This window comes from Grus americana (assembly GCF_028858705.1).
Source record: "Grus americana isolate bGruAme1 chromosome 38 unlocalized genomic scaffold, bGruAme1.mat SUPER_38_unloc_1, whole genome shotgun sequence".
NCBI classification, from domain to species: domain Eukaryota; kingdom Metazoa; phylum Chordata; class Aves; order Gruiformes; family Gruidae; genus Grus; species Grus americana.
The window spans coordinates 1-15256 of NW_026561326.1; the positions used below are offsets into that span (position 1 = coordinate 1).

The following is a 15256-nucleotide window of genomic DNA, read 5'->3' on the forward strand; positions in this document are numbered from 1 at the left end:
CCCCCCCCCCAAAAATTCCTGGGTGTCCCCCAAAATCCTGCTCCCCCAAACTCCTGGGTCCCCCAAACTCTTGGGTCCCTCCTCCAAACTCCTGGGTCCCCCAAATTCCTGGGTCCCCCCCAAATTCCTGGGTCCCCCCCCAAACTCCTGGGTCCCCCAAACTCCTGGGTCCCCCCAACCTCCTGGGTCCCCCCCCCCAAATTCCTGGGTCCCCCCCCCAAATTCCTGGGTCCCCAAATTCCTGGGTCCCCCCCAAATTCCTGGGTCCCCCCCCCAACCTCCTGGGTCCCCAAATTCCTGGGTCCCCCCCCCAAACCCCTGGGTCCCCCCCCCAAACCCCTGGAGCCCCCCAAACTCCTGGGTCCCCCCCCCAAACTCCTGGGTCCCCCAAATTCCTGGGTCCCCCCCCAAACTCCTGGGTCCCCCCTCCAAACTCCGGGTCCCCCAAACTCCTGCCCCCCCAAATTCCTGGGTCCCCCAACCTCCTGGGTCCCCCCCCCCAACCTCCTGGGTCCCCCCCCAAACCCCTGGGTCCCCCCCCCCAAATTCCTGGGTCCCCCCCCCAAACTCCTGCCCCCCCAAATTCCTGGGTCCCCCCCCAAACTCCTGGGTCCCCCCTCCAAACTCCGGGTCCCCCAAACTCCTGCCCCCCCAAATTCCTGGGTCCCCCAACCTCCGGGTCCCCCCCCCAAACTCCTGCCCCCCCCAAACTCCTGCCCCCCCCAAACTCCTGGGCCCCCCCCCCAACCTCCTGGGCCCCCCCTCTAAAAATTTTAAAGTTCCTCCCTCAAATATTTCAGGGTGCCCCCCAATATTTCAGGGTGCTTCCCCCCCCCCCCGATTTTGGGGTGCCCTCACCCGATGGAGGATGCGCTGGCGGTGGCAGTGCCCCAGCCCCCTCAAGGTCATGGCCAGCAACGCGCGGACGCGGGGGGGGGACAGGGGGGCCGGGGTGGCCCTCAGGAGCCCCCCCAAATCCCCCACCAGGAAATCGAAGGCCAGGACGACGGCGGGACCCTGGGCGAAGGCGGCGCGGAGACGGACAACCTGGGGGGGGGGGGATAGGACACCCCGATGTTAAAAAAAAGGGGGGGGGGGGGACACACCGCAAGATTTGGGGGGTGGGGGGCACTTACATGGGGGTGATCCTCGATTTCCCTCAGGGCTTTGATCTCCCGCAGGGTTTGGGGGGGCACCCCCTCTTCGGGGCGCCGCAGGGGGACCTTCTTCAGGGCCACCGTCTCTCCTGTCTGGGGGGGACACACACACACGAGGGGGGGTGTTTTTGGGGGGGCCCAGACCCCCAGAACCCCCCCCAGACCCCCAAACCCCCCCCAGACCCCCAACCCCCCCCACAGGCCCCCTCAGGCCCCCACAGGCCCCTCACAGGCCCTCAGCCCCCCCAAACCCCCCCCAGACCCCCAAACCCCCCCCAGAACCCCCCCCAGGCCTCCACAGGCCCCTCACAAGCCCTCAGCCCCCCCCAAACCCCCCCCAGACCCCCAGAACCCCCCCCAGGCCCCCTCAGGCCCCTCACAGGCCCTCAGCCCCCCCAAACCCCCCCCCAGACCCCCAAACCCCCCCCCAGAACCCCCCCCCAGACCCCCCAAACCCCCCCCAGAACCCCTCAGGCCCCTCACAAGCCCTCAGCCCCCCCAAACCCCCCCCCCAGACCCCCAGAACCCCCCCCCAGGCCCCCTCAGGCCCCTCCAGGCCCCTTACCGGCCCTCAGCCCCCCCAAACCCCCCCCCCAGACCCCCAGAACCCCCCCCAGGCCCCCTCAGGCCTCCACAGGCCCCTCCAGGCCCCTCACAAGCCCTCAGCCCCCCCAAACCCCCCCCCCCAGACCCCCAGAACCCCCCCCAGACCCCCACCCACCCCCCCCAGGCCCCCTCAGGCCCCCACAGGCCCCTCACAGGCCCTCAGCCCCCCCAAACCCCCCCAAAAGCGTCCCAGCGCGCCCCCCCACCCCCACCCCAGCCCCACCTCCCTGTCCTTGGCCTTGAAGACGACGCCGTGGGCGCCCTCCCCGATGCGGCCCAGTATGATGTACTGGTCCATACTGGTTGTTACTGGGAACAAACGGGAGCGGAAAGGAGCGGGGGATTGTGGGATGCTGGAGGACCGACCCCCCCCCAATGCCCACAATGCACCGCGCGGCGCCCCCCCTCAAGGTACCTGGCGGTGCCTGGAAACCGCGCCCCGCCCCTGGCAACCAGGCCACGCCCCCTAGCAACCCACTTCCCGCTGCCTGGCAACGGCGCTCCGCTCCTAGCAACCAGGCCACGCCCCTGACAACCAAACCCCGCCCCCCCTGCGACCGGCATCCCCCGCTCCCCGGCAACCAAATCCCGCCCTTAGCAACGGCTGCCCCGTCTTCCACCGCCATTTAGCCGCGCCGCGTTCTAATTGGCCGTTCGGTCTGCGCGGGGAGGGAGAGCGGGCTGTGATTGGTCGGTAAGAAGGCTCCGCCCCTTTCTCCTCAGGCCGCCGCCGTCGCTTTCCCTCAGCGCGGGCAGACGGCGGCGGCGCCGGGTGAGGTGCGGGGGTCTGTGGGGTCCGGGGTGGGACCCACGGAGGATCCCGAAGTGGGGGTCTCCACGATCCCCGACCCGTGTGTGTGTGTGTGTATATGTCCCTTAGGATGGCGGCGTTGCCGCCCCGTGAGTTCGCGGCGCAGGTTCTGCCCGGCTGTGTGGTACCGACGGCCCGGCAGGGCCTGGCTCAGCTCTGGCCGCTGCTGCTGCTCTGTCTGGGGGCCCGGCTGCTGCACCGGCTGCGTGAGTGGGGCGGCGGCGGTGGCGGGGTGGGGGGGGTTTGGGGGCCACACATACGAATCCCAGGAGTTTTGAGGGGATCTGGGCATTGAGGGGGGTGGGCAGGAGTTTGGGGGTCCCCAGGCATCCAGGGGGGGCAGGGGGTTAAGGTGTCTGGGGGAGGGGGGGGACCCAGGAGTTTGGGGGTCCCCAGGCATCCGGGGGGGCAGGGGGTTAAGGTGTCTGGGGGAGGGGGGGCCCAGGCATCTGGGGGGGCAGGGGGTTAAGGTGTCTGGGGGGGGCAGGAGTTTGGGGGTCCCCAGGCATCCGGGGGGGCAGGGGGTTAAGGTGTCTGGGGGAGGGGAGGACCCAGGAGTTTGGGGGTCCCTGGGCATCTGGGGGGGCAGGGGCTTAAGGTGTCTGGGGGAGGGGGGGACCCAGGAGTTTGGGGGTGCACAGACATTGGGGGAGCACACACACCCCACACCCCCCCCCCTCCTGCTCCGGCTGACACCCCCCCCGCTGTCGGCGTGCGCAGCGCTGCCGCGGGGGGGGAAGCACGCGGGGGCGGCGGCGGGGGGCCTGCTGGCCCTGCACCATTTCTTCGGGGCGCAGGCGCTGTGGGTGGCCCTGCTGAGCGGGCTCTGCGCCCTCACCCTCCTGCTGAGCCGGGCCCGGGCCCAGCGCGGGCTCTGCCTCGCCCTGGCTGCCCTCAGCTACCTCCTGATGGGGTACGGGGAGGGGGACTGGGAGTACTGGGAGGGACTGGGAGGGGAGTTGGGGAGGATTGGAGGGACTGGGAAGGGATTGGGGGGGGGGATTTGGGGCACTGGGAGGGGAGTTGGGGGCACTGGGGGGGACTGGGATGGGAGTTGGGGGGGGATTGGGGGCACTGGGAGGGACTGGGAGGGGAGTGGGGGGGGATTGGGGGCACTGGGAGGGGGGATTGGGGATGCTGGGGGGGACTGGGAGGGGGATTGGGAGCGCTGTAGGGGGGGACTGGGGGCACTGGGTGGCTACTGGGAGGGAAATTAGGGGGACTGGGGAGCACTGGGTGGATACTGGGGGGCACTGGGGGAGAAAGTAGGGGTACTGAGGAGGGGATTGAGGGCACCGGAGGTAACTGGGAGGTGAACTGGGAGTAACTGGGAAGGACTGAGAGAGCATTGGGGGGGAGGGAGACTGGGGCGGGCACTGGGAGCCTTGCTGTGAAACTGGAGGAGCACTGGGAGTAACTGGGAGTAACTGGGAGTAACTGGGAGTAACTGGGAGCCCCCCCCACCCTGCAGGGAGCTGCACATGGTGGACACCGTCACCTGGCACAAGATGCGAGGTGAGACCCCGCACCCCGGGGTGCCCTCCCCGCCCTTCCCCTTCCTTTGGGGGGTGCCCCCCCTTTCCCCAGACACCTGAATCCCTTGGGGGGGGAGGCCCCCCATATTTCGGGGTGCCCCCCCCACCCCCTTTCCCTGATTCGGGGGTGCTCAGGGGCGCAGATGGTGGTGGCGATGAAGGCCGTCTCGCTGGGCTTCGACCTGGATCGGGGGGCCGGGGGGGCGTGGGGGGGGGAGCCCTCCCCCGCCCAGGTTTTGGGGTACCTCTGCTCCCCCGGCTCCGTCGTCTTCGGGCCCTGGGAACCTTTTGGGGCGTACCTGCGGGCCGTCGAGGGGCCCCCCCTGGTACGGGGAGGGGGGACGGGGGGGACACACGGGGGGACATGGGACACGGCGGGGAGGAGGGGGGGGAAGGGGATTTTTTGGGGGGGGGGGGAGGCATCGAGGGATGGGGAAGGGGGACTTGGGGGGGGTAGGAGGGTTTTGGGGGGCACCTGGGTGTATTCGGGGGGATGCGTGTGGGCGTTGGGGGGGTCCCTAGGGTTTGGGGGTCCCCCCCCGATCTCTCTCCCTGTCCCCCCCCACTTCCCAGAGCGCGGCCTGGGCCCGCAAGGGGCTGCGCAGCCTGGGGCTGGCCCTGCTCTGCCTCCTGGTCTCCACCTGCCTGGCGCCCTTCCTCTTCTCCTGCCTCCTCCCGCTCTACGGCGCCCGCGCCCTGCGCCGGTGAGCCCCCCCCCCCCAAAAAAAACCCCCCGGGGGGGACCCCCAAACCCCCCCGCCCCCCCCTTTTTAGATACCCCCAAAACCCCACCCCGGGGATCCCAACAAACCCCCGCGCCGACCGTCTCTGCTTCCCTCGCTGCCGCCCAGGAGCGTCTTGGCTAGGTGAGAGGGGGGGGCTGAATTTTGGGGGGTACGGTGGGCGGGGGATTATTTGGGGGGGCCGCCTACATTTCGGGGGGGTGTGTGTGTCCCCCGCTTTTGCAGGTGGCTGCGCGCCTACGAGAGCGCCCTCTCCTTCCACTTCAGCAACTACTTCGTGGCTTTTCTCTCGGAAGCCACCGCCACGCTGGCCGGCTCCGGAGCGTCCCTGCACCACGACAACCTCCGCTGGTGAGTGAAAACAAAAAAAAGAAAAAAAAAAGGGGGTGAGGGGGGTGTCCCCATTTTTTTTTGGGGGGGGTGTGTGTGTGTACACGCGGTGACATCATCGTCGTTCCCCCACGCCCCCCTTCCAGGGACCTGGCGGTGTCGCGGCCATTGCGCGTGGAGCTGCCGCGTTCCATGGCCGACGTCGTCACCAATTGGAACCTGCCCATGTCGCGCTGGCTGCACACCTGTGAGCCGACTGGGAGGGACTGGGAGGGGTTACTGGGAGGGACTGGGAGCGGTGCGGGGGGGGATCGTTACTGGTTTAACTGGTGTCGCCGGGGTTGCCAGACGTCTTCCAGACCGCGCGACGCCTGGGGACCTTCGCCGCCGTGCTGGGCACCTACGCGGCCAGCGCCCTCCTCCACGTGAGACACCCCCCCCCCCCGACTCCCCGGCCCCCCCAAAACCCCCCTGACACCCCCCAAACCCCTCCCCCAGGGTCTGAGCTTCCACCTGGCCGCCGTCCTCCTCTCCCTCGGCCTCATCACCTACGTGGAGCACGGTCAGCGCTGGCCCTTTAAGAAAGGGGGCGGGGCGAAGGGGAAGGGGGCGGGGCGAAGGGGAAGGGGGCGGGGTGAAGGGGCAGGGGGCGGGGCGAAGGGGAAGGGAGAGAATGGGGGAGTGGGAAGGGGTGGAGTCTAAAGGGGGAGGCGGGGCTTCGTGGGATGTGGGAGGGGCTTGGGGTGGGTGGAGCCTGGAGGGTGTGGGCGGGGCTAAGTGTGGGCGGAGCCTGGAAGGGTGGGTGGGGCTAAGGCTGTGGGTGGAGCCTGGTGTGGGTGGGGCTAAATGAGTGTGGGTGGAGCCTGGAGGGAGTGGGCAGAGCTAGGGGGATATGGGCGGGGCTAAACTCTGGGTGGGCGTGGCCTGAGCCGGTGACCCCGCCCCTTCCCCCCCCCAGTGCTGCGCCAGCGCCTGGCCGCCATCTTCGACGCCTGCGTCCTCTCCAAGCGCTGCCCCCCCGGCTGCGCCCACCGCCACAAGGACGTGAGCGCCTGGGCGGGGCGTGGTGGTGGGCGGGGCCTCTGGAGGCTCCACCCCCTCCCCACACCTTCCCCCCCCCCCCCCTTTCCCCGCAGGCGCTGTGGGTGCGGGGGCTGAACGGGGCGCTGGGGGCCGTCGCCCTCTTCCACCTCTCCTACCTGGGGGCCCTCTTCGACGTGGAGGCCGACGACACCGTGGAGGAGCAGGTGGGGAACCCCAAACCTCCCCCCCCGAATTCCCCCCAAATTCTGCGTTTTGGGGTGGGTTTTGTGCCCCCCCGCCCCGACGCCATTTTTGTGTCGTCCCCCCCACCCTCAGGGTTATGGGATGTCCTACACCATCCGGAAATGGTCGGAGCTGAACTGGGCCAGCCACTGGGTGACGCTGGGCTGCTGGGTGCTCGCCTGCCTCCTGCGCTGAGGGCAACTGGGAGCACTGGGAAGGGACTGGGAGCACTGGGAAGGGAGGGGGGGATCACCATAGAGACCGGCCGCTCTTTCCCCCACCCGGGGCCCTTCTAGGCTGCCGGGAGGCTCTTCTCTATGGTCTTTCCGTCTCCGCGGCCGCTCCAGGACCAATAAAAAACCCTCTGCTCGCTGGTTCCCGCCCACTCCTGCCTCACCGGCCAATGGGAGGGCGAGGTGGGCGGGGCTTAGCGGCGCATGCGCGGCGGCTCCCACCTCCCCCTATAGAATCTTTAGGGCCGGTTCTTTACCAGAATCGTCTTAATTCACCCCCCAAAAAAAAAATTAAACCGCGATATTGGCCGGGGGAGGGGGGGGGGGGAAGAAGCCACGGGGGCCCCTATAGGGCTGGGGCCTCGGAGCCCCTGTGGAGTGTGCGGAGGCGCCTATAGAGCCCCTATAGGGGCGGGGGGGGGGGGGGGTACGTATAGCCCCTATAGGGCCTTGGGCGTCCATACGGCCCCTATAGGGCCCGGGCAGCTGATCCCCTCAGGAGCCCTTGTCCTTGGAGGGAGACCTGCAAGAGAGAGAGACACACCCCGGGGCTGAGGGCGACCCTATGGATCCTATACGTCCCCGAGCAGGGCGGGGGGCTCCCTATGGATCCTATAGGCCCAAGGTGGGTCCCTATGGATCCTATATGACCCCAGGGAGGGTCTTTATGGTGCCCAGAGGGACCTTATGGCAGCTGGGGGGGGTGTCCCTCTGGATTCTATAGGGCTCTATAGGGTTCTATAGGGCTCTATATGATTCTATAGGGCTCTATATGATTCTATAGGGTCCTATAGGGTCCTATAGGGGGTGTTAGTGGGGTTAGTGCCCCCCAGCACGCGGCCGTTAACCAAATCCACTTTTATTAGCCCCGATTGACAGTTAAAAACGCGCCGCGCCCCCCCCCCCTCCCCCCCTATAAAATCTGTACATCCCGGGGGGGGAGGGGCCGGCCCGGAGCCCCTAACGAGGGAGCCCCTAACGAGCCCCCCCCCCCAAACCTCGTTAACCCGCACCTCAGGGGCTGGCACTGCCTTAATGAGTCTCCATCCCCTAACGAGCCCCGAAATCTGAGACCCCGATCACCAAATGAACTTTAACGAGGCCCCATGCGCTAATGAACCCCCATGGGTCCCCGCCACCTAACGAACCTTAATGAGTCTCCATCCTCTACCGAACCTTAACGAGTCTTCATCCTCTAATGAACCCCAAAATCTGGGACCTCAATCACCAAATGAACCTTAATGAGTCCCCGCCACCTAACGAGCCCTGATGGGTCCCCACCACCTAACGAACCTTAATGACCCTCCACCACCTAATGAACCCCAATGGGTCCCCACCACCTAACGCACCCTAATGGGTCCCCGCCACCTAACGAACCCTAATGGGTCCCCGCCACCTAACGAGCCCTGATGGGTCCCTGCCACCTAACGAGCCCTAATGGGTCCCCGCCACCTAACGAACCCCAATGGGTCCCCGCCACCTAACGAGCCTTAATGACCCTCCACCACCTAACGAACCCTAATGGGCCCCCGCCACCTAACGAACCTTAATGGGTCTCCGCCACCTAACGAGCCTTAATGACCCTCCACCACCTAACGAACCCTAATGGGCCCCCGCCACCTAACGAACCTTAATGGGTCTCCACCACCTAACGAACCTTAATGGGTCTCCACCACCTAACGAACCCCAATGGGTCCCCACCACCTAACGAGCCTTAATGACCCTCCACCACCTAACGAACCCTAATGGGCCCCCGCCACCTAACGAACCTTAATGGGTCTCCACCACCTAACGAACCCTAATGACCCTCCACCACCTAACGAACCCTAATGACCCTCCACCACCTAACGAACCCTAATGGGTCCCCGCCACCTAACGAGCCTTAATGACCCTCCACCATCTAACGAGCCTTAATGACCCTCCACCACCTAACGAACCCTAATGGGCCCCCGCCACCTAACGAACCTTAATGGGTCTCCGCCACCTAACGAACCTTAATGGGTCTCCACCACCTAACGAACCCCAATGGGTCCCCGCCACCTAACGAGCCTTAATGACCCTCCACCACCTAACGAACCTTAATGGGTCTCCACCACCTAACGAACCCCAATGGGTCCCCGCCACCTAACGAGCCTCAACAACCCTCCACCACCTCGACTCCTCCCCACCACCTAACGAACCCCCTCCTCCTAACGAACCCCTCCCTCCCCCCTCCCCCCACACTTTCCCCTCCCCCTCCCATCCGAGGGGGGGCGGGGCGGGGCATGGTGGGGGGGGAGGGGCGAGAAAACACCCCCCCCTCCCCCCCCCAAAAAAAACCCCTCACGCCCCCACTGACTTGCCGCCACCCTCCTGCCGCCATCCCGCGTCGCCGCCGCCGCCGCCGCCATCATCGCCGCCGCCGCCGTGTCGCCGCCGTCCCGCGTCGCCGCCGCTGCCGCCATCGCCGCCTCGGCGCGGTCGCCCGTAGAGGTAAACGGCGAACAGGACCATGGCGGTACCGGCCAAAAACGCGACGCCGGGTCGGAAACCGAAGAGATGAACGGACGCGACGGTGGACGCCAAGATGGAGAGCGCCGTAGCGAAACCCTTCAAGATATTATCGGCGTAACGGACCACGACGGCGACCAACAACCCGCCGGCGGCTTGATTCACCACGACCGCCCAAACGGCCGGGTTGTAACCGTAAAAAAACCCCAAAGTTGCGACGGAAGATCCTTCGACGACGAACATGGCGGCCAAACCTACCGCCGTCCCCACCGCGCCCAGTTGGACGTTACGGAGCCAGATGGAACCGCCGGAGGTTTTCAACAACCGCTCGAAATAAACGCCGGCGAAACCAGACGACAGGCAGGAAGCCGCCACCGCCGCCAAACCCACCGCGTAACTTTGACGGGGACCTTCGGGCGGTTGCGGCGAAACCCCCGGCGCGGCGGCGCCGCCACCGCCGCGGGCTTGTTCGGCCTGAACCAGCGCGACTCCGGCGAAGAGGAGGGCGAGCGACGCCCACTGCGACCGCGACAGCGAGGTGCCCAGCAGCAGGACGGAGAAAAGCGCCGTCGTCAGGATTTTTAACTGGTACGTGACCTACGAGGAAGGGAAAAAAAAAAAAAAAACCCCAAAAAAAACGACGTGGCGGTGACGGAAAGCGCGGTCGCCGTGACGTCGTCGCGTCGTTAAGCCGGTTCGGCGTTCCCACCTGGAAGGTTGCGGCGGGGAGGTTGGAGATGGCGACGTACTGGAGGTTGTTCTGGAGCGTGTAGACGAGGGAGGGCACGGCCAGGCGCAGCGTGTCGCCGTACTGCCCCACCACCGCCTCGCGCAGCGTCGCCGCCGTCTGACGGACGCTGCCTGGAAGGGACGGAGAAAACGCCACACCCGCCCCCCCCCCCCCCCCCCGCCCCCGTCGGGTGACGTCACGCCGCCGGGTGACATCGCCGCCGCGACGGGCGGGTTTTTTTCGCGTCGCCGGCCCCCGCCTCGGTTTTTCTCACCGCGGTGTTGGAGGAGGAGGAGGAAGAGGCAGGCGGCGCCCTTCATCGCCTCGGCCGCGACGACGGCGGTGGTGGGCAGGAAGCGGTCCCCGGGCAGCGTGCGCACGTAGCGGATGCTCAGCACCAACGAAGCGTTCTGCACCACCAGCACCCCCAGGCTGGCGTACTTCACCCGTCGCGACACTGCCCGCGGGTGACGTCACTGGGGCTGCCCCACGGCGACACCCCCACCCCCCCCCCAAACCTGCCCTAGAGCCTTCCTCAGCCGCTCTGCTCGGCCCTACAGCCCCCCCAAACCCCCTTACGCTGCCCCACGGCCCCCCCACTTCTGCCCCACGGCCTGCCCAGCCCCCCCTACTCCACCCCCCAGCCCCCCCATAACCCCCCATTCCACCCCACAGCCCCTCCAGCCCCCCAACTCCACCCTATAGCCCCCCCAAACCCCCTTAAGCTGCCCTATAGCCCCCCAACTCCCCCCCACAGCCCCCCCAAACCCCCTTATACTGCTCTATAACCCCCCAACTCCACCCTCCAGCCCCCCCAAATCCACCCTATAGCCCCCCAAACCCCCTCACACTGCCCTACAGCCCCCCACTCTGCCCCACAGCCCCCCAAATCCGCCCCACAGCCCCCCCAAACCCCCTTAAGCTCCCCTATAGCCCCCCAACTCTGCCCCACAGCCCCCCAACTCCACCCCACAGCCCCCCAAATCCGCCCTATAGCCCCCCCAAACCCCCTTACACTGCCCTATAGCCCCCCAACTCCACCCCACAGCCCCTCCAGCCCCCCAACTCTGCCCTATAGCCCCCCCAAACCCCCTTATACTGCTCTATAATCCCCCAACTCCACCCTCCAGCCCCCCTACTCTGCCCCACAGCCCCCCAAATCTGCCCTATAGCCCCCCAAACCTCCTCACGCTGTCCTATAGCCCCCCCAAGTCTGCCCCACAGCCCCCCAACTCTGCCCACAGCCCCCCAAATCCGCCCCACAGCCCCTCCAGCCCCCCAACTCCGCCCTATAGCCCCCCCAAACCCCCTCACGCTGCCCCACAGCCCCCCCAACTCCGCCCCATCGCGGCCCCCAGCCTCTCTCCCCCCCCCCCTCTCCCCTCACCTGCCGACGGCCCCGGGTTGACGCTGCCGCCGCCGCCCCCCGCTCCCGCCGCTGCCATGGTGGCACCTGCCCGGCTACGGCGCGGCACTTCCGCATTGTGCGTCACATCCGCATCCGGGTCCGGGTCCGGCCACGGAGCGGCACCGCCCAGAGCGGCGGAGGGGGGGGAGCATAGAGAGAAAGGGGGGGGGTGAACCGGCTAGAGAGGAGCCTTTGGAGGACTCCGCCCGGGGACACCGCCCCGCCCCGCCCCTTCGGTCAGCCGACCAATCAGTGCCTGCCCTCGCGCCCTTCCCGCCCTTTCCAACGGCCGCCTCGCGCCCTTCCCGCCACACTCTTCAGCGCGGCCACGCCCCCTTTCCACCCACCACCCAATCCCCGCTCTCCCCGCCTCCTTCCCCTCCCTCTCCTCCCACCCAATCCCCTCCCGCTCCCTCTCCCCCACCCAACGCCCAATCCCCATTCGCCTCGTCGGCCGCGCCCCCTTCCAAACACCTCCCGCCTCCTTCTCCTCCAATCCCCTCAAGCTCCGCCTCCATCCCCCTCCCCTCTTACCCAATAGCGAGTGGCCACGCCTCCTTCCTCCCCTTTAACCTCGGTGCCGCCCCCCTCGACCGGGTGCAGACCAAGATGGCGGCGCTCTCCGGTTCCCCCGCCGCTGCCGCTCCGGGCCCCGCCGGTTACCGACCCTTCGAACCGGCCTCGTTGGGCCTAGACCCGGCTTGGAGATTGACGGGTTACGGCGAATTACGGGGCTGAGGTTGTAAAGTCCCCCAGGAGACGCTGCTCAGGCTCCTGGCGGGATTTGGAGGCCAACGACCGGGTGCTGGGGAAGGAGCGGAACCGGAGAGCGGAGGGGCCCCGGCGCTGGGTGAGACCTCGGGGGAGCCGGGGAGGGGGGGAATGGCGGGGACACCCCCCCCCTTTTCCCAATTTTGACCGCCGGTTCCGGCCCGGCAGGGATCGGCCTGGACTCGTGCGTCATCCCGCTGCGCCACGGCGGCCTCTCCCTGGTGCAAACCACCGACTTCTTCTACCCGCTGGTGGAGGATCCCTACATGATGGTAACCCCAAAACCCCCAACCCCCGGGGGCACCCCAAAACCCCCCCCCGGGTACCCCAACCCCCGGGGGGACCCCACCTCCCGCCCCCCCCCCCCCCAGTCCCATCCTGGGGCCCCAAATCCCCCCCCCCCGGCCCCCCCATCCCATTCTAAAGCTCTCAGGGTGACCCCAGCCCCCCCCCCAAATCCCATCCTGGGGACCCCAAAAGCCCCCTGGGCTGCCCCCCAAATTCCCCTCTGGACCCCAATTTCCATCCCAGGCCAATTATCCCCCCCCCCAGGCACCCCCAAATTTCCCCCTGGGGCCCCCCCAAATCCCATCCCCAGGCCAATTACCCCATTCCAGAGTCCCCAAAACCCCCCTGGGGCCCCCCCAATCCCACCCCAGACCCCCCAAATCCCATCCCCAGGCCAATTACCCCATTCCAGAGCCCCCAAATCCTCCCTGGGGCACCCCAAATTGCCCCTGATGCCCCCCTGGAGTCCCCCCAATCCTCATCCCCAGGCCAGCTACCCCATTCCAGAGCCCCCAAATCCCCCTTAGACACCCCAAAACCCCCCTGGGGCCCCCCAATTCCCCTGGCCCCCCCCCCCCAATTCCCATCCCCAGGCCAATTACCCCATTCCAGAGCCCCCAAATCCTCCCTGGAGCACCCCAAATTGCCCCTGATGCCCCCCCCCAGGGACCCCAAATCTCATCCCCAGGCCAACTACCTCATTCCAGAGCCCCTGGGGTGCCCCAAATTGCCCCGACACCCCCCCTGGGGACCCCAAATTCCCCTGGAGCCCCCCCAATGCCACCCCAGGCCCCCCCCAATTCCCATCCCCAGGCCAACTACCCCATTCCAGAGCCCCCAAACCCCCTGGGGGACCCTAAATCCCCCCTCCCAAACCCCCTGGGGGACCCCAAATCCCCCCCCAGACCCCCCAAAACCCCCAGGGGCCCCCCCAAATCCCCCCCCCCCCCCTTCCAGGGCCGCATCGCCTGCGCCAACGTGCTGAGCGACCTGTACGCCATGGGCATCACCGAGTGCGACAACATGCTGATGCTGCTCAGCGTCAGCCAGAAGATGACGGAGGAGGTGACGCGCGGCGCGGGGGACGCGGTGGGGGACGACACGACGCGCGCGCGCGGGTGTGATGTCATTTCCTCCCCCCCCCCAGGAGCGGGAGAAGGTGATGCCGCTGATCGTGAAGGGGTTCCGGGACGCGGCCGAGGACGGGGGGACGTCGGTGACGGGCGGCCAGACGGTGCTGAACCCCTGGGTGATCGTGGGGGGCGTGGCCACCGTCGTCTGTCAGCCTAACGAGTTCATTATGTGAGTTGGGGGGGGCGGGGGACGCGGGGGACACCCCGACTTTGTGTCACAACCCTCCCCCCCCCCCCAGGCCTGACAGCGCCGTCCCCGGCGACGTCCTGGTGCTGACCAAGCCCTTGGGGACGCAGGTGGCCGTCAGCGCGCACCAGTGGCTGGACAACGTGAGTGGCCGCGGGGACGGGGGGGTCCCCCGTGTCCCCCCCAGAGTCACCGTGGGGACGGGGACGGGGTCCTGAGTCACCCCAACATCCCCTGGGGGGGGTCCCGAGGGGACACGGCGCCGCTTCCGCTGTCCCCAAGGGGCTGGAGAACCATGGGGGGGGGGGGTCCCCAAGTCACCCCTGAGGGGACACAAACCCCCCCCCGCCCTGGGGTGTCCCCAACCCTGACGTGTGTCCCCCCCCCCACCCCGCGTGTCCCCCCCCCCCGCAGCCGGAGCGCTGGAACAAGATCAAGCTGGTGGTGACGCGCGAGGAGGTGGAGCTGGCGTACCAGGAGGCCATGTTCAGCATGGCCACCCTCAACCGCACCGGTAACGCCCCGCCCGCGCGCGCGCGCCCTCCCCGGTGACATCACCGCGCCTACGACCTCATCTCCCCCCCCCCCCCCCCCCCCCCCCCGTTGTCGCGCAGCCGCCGGGTTGATGCGAGCGTTCGGGGCCCACGCGGCCACCGACGTGACGGGCTTCGGGATCCTGGGCCACGCGCGGACGCTGGCGGGGCAGCAGCGGCAGGAGGTGGCCTTCGTCATCCACAACCTCCCCGTCATCGCCAAGATGGCCGCCGTCAGCAAAGCCTGCGGCGCGCGCTTCGGATTGCTCCAGGGGACCGCCCCCGAGACTTCGGGTACCCCGAAATTAAAAGGGGGGGGGGGGGGGGCCTAAATTTAACGGGGGGTGTTTTTAAATTAGGGAGGAGGGCGGGGAATCGCATCGTTGCGGCGCCGCGTCGTTCCACCTCGGGGCGATGCCGGAGCGATTGGGTTTAATTTTTTTATTTTTTTTTTTTTTGGGGGGGTGTCTCGGTTAATTTTGGGGTGTCCCCTTGAAATTTTAGGGGGGCTGCTGATCTGCCTGCCGCGGGAACAAGCGGCCCGATTCTGCGCGGAGCTGAAATCCCCCGGCCGGGGCGAGGGGCACCAGGCCTGGATCATCGGCATCGTGGAGAAGGGACCGCGCGGCGCTCGCGTCATCGACAAACCCCGATTGATCGAGGTCACGCCCCGAGGTGCCCCCCCGGAAAGTCCCGGAACCCCCCCGGGGGACCCCGCGAACCTCCGAGCATTTTAGGGTGGGGGGGGTCTGTACCCCCCCCCCTTCTTCATCCCCCCCCCCCCCCCCCCCAGCACCCCGACTTTGCCTGGAGCAGCAGGCGAAGACGTCAAAACCCCCCCCCAAAAAAAAAAAACCCCACCGTCCCCTCCCCCAGCGTGACGCCCCTCCCCCAAAACCCACCCTGGGGGGGGGGGAGGGGCCGAGGACCCCCCCCACTTTGGGGAGGGGGAGGGGAATTTGGGGAGGGGGCCCCCCCCAAAGAAAAAAAACCAAAAAAAAAAATGGGGGTAATAAAGAACAAATTGGTGATTAT

General features: G+C 67.6%; 4 protein-coding genes and 1 long non-coding RNA gene across 12 annotated transcripts; 2 read left to right on the forward strand and 3 right to left on the reverse strand.

Moving 5' to 3' along the window:
* Window positions 1-858: 858 nt before the first annotated feature.
* On the reverse strand, window positions 859-2127 carry LOC129200224 (cyclin-dependent kinase 20-like; the record flags this gene model as incomplete). The annotated part of the gene is made up of 3 exons (XM_054811542.1): window positions 1987-2127; window positions 1137-1250; window positions 859-1047 (listed from the first exon to the last, which is right to left on the reverse strand). Coding segments are annotated over exons 1-3 (378 nt in total), but the record flags the coding sequence as incomplete, so codon positions are not given.
* Window positions 2128-2435: 308 nt separating this feature from the next.
* PORCN (porcupine O-acyltransferase) lies at window positions 2436-7077 on the forward strand. Of its 4 annotated transcripts, none has more exons than XM_054811539.1 (14): window positions 2436-2540; window positions 2644-2780; window positions 3295-3487; window positions 4046-4089; window positions 4245-4435; window positions 4683-4813; window positions 4961-4975; window positions 5078-5203; window positions 5329-5429; window positions 5531-5607; window positions 5681-5744; window positions 6141-6226; window positions 6319-6429; window positions 6542-7054. In XM_054811539.1, the coding sequence occupies exons 2-14, from the start codon at window positions 2645-2647 to the stop codon at window positions 6641-6643; spliced, it is 1377 nt and encodes a 458-aa protein (XP_054667514.1). In that variant the 5' UTR covers window positions 2436-2540; window position 2644; the 3' UTR covers window positions 6644-7054. The 4 variants fall into 4 exon arrangements, with proteins under 4 accessions (XP_054667514.1, XP_054667515.1, XP_054667513.1 ...); XM_054811540.1 differs by having other exon boundaries at window positions 2517-2535; window positions 6542-7069; XM_054811538.1 differs by lacking the exon at window positions 2436-2540 and having other exon boundaries at window positions 2547-2780; window positions 6542-7062.
* A 306-nt stretch (window positions 7078-7383) lies between these two features.
* LOC129200223 (uncharacterized) lies at window positions 7384-8889 on the reverse strand. 5 transcript variants are annotated; one of them, XR_008574825.1, is made up of 3 exons: window positions 8806-8889; window positions 8134-8749; window positions 7384-7993 (listed from the first exon to the last, which is right to left on the reverse strand). It is a non-coding gene; the product is annotated as an uncharacterized LOC129200223 (long non-coding RNA). The 5 variants fall into 5 exon arrangements; XR_008574824.1 differs by having other exon boundaries at window positions 8134-8637; window positions 8694-8873; XR_008574827.1 differs by lacking the exon at window positions 8806-8889 and having other exon boundaries at window positions 8134-8581; window positions 8694-8766.
* A 114-nt stretch (window positions 8890-9003) lies between these two features.
* On the reverse strand, window positions 9004-11435 carry SLC35A2 (solute carrier family 35 member A2). The gene is made up of 4 exons (XM_054811530.1): window positions 11289-11435; window positions 10176-10358; window positions 9881-10032; window positions 9004-9768 (listed from the first exon to the last, which is right to left on the reverse strand). The coding sequence occupies exons 1-4, from the start codon at window positions 11344-11346 to the stop codon at window positions 9004-9006; spliced, it is 1158 nt and encodes a 385-aa protein (XP_054667505.1). The 5' UTR covers window positions 11347-11435.
* A 453-nt stretch (window positions 11436-11888) lies between these two features.
* On the forward strand, window positions 11889-15252 carry SEPHS2 (selenophosphate synthetase 2). Its single transcript, XM_054811537.1, has 8 exons — window positions 11889-12159; window positions 12249-12352; window positions 13326-13433; window positions 13516-13670; window positions 13741-13831; window positions 14103-14202; window positions 14303-14515; window positions 14726-15252. The coding sequence occupies exons 1-8, from the start codon at window positions 11919-11921 to the stop codon at window positions 14956-14958; spliced, it is 1245 nt and encodes a 414-aa protein (XP_054667512.1). The 5' UTR covers window positions 11889-11918; the 3' UTR covers window positions 14959-15252.
* Window positions 15253-15256: the final 4 nt, after the last annotated feature.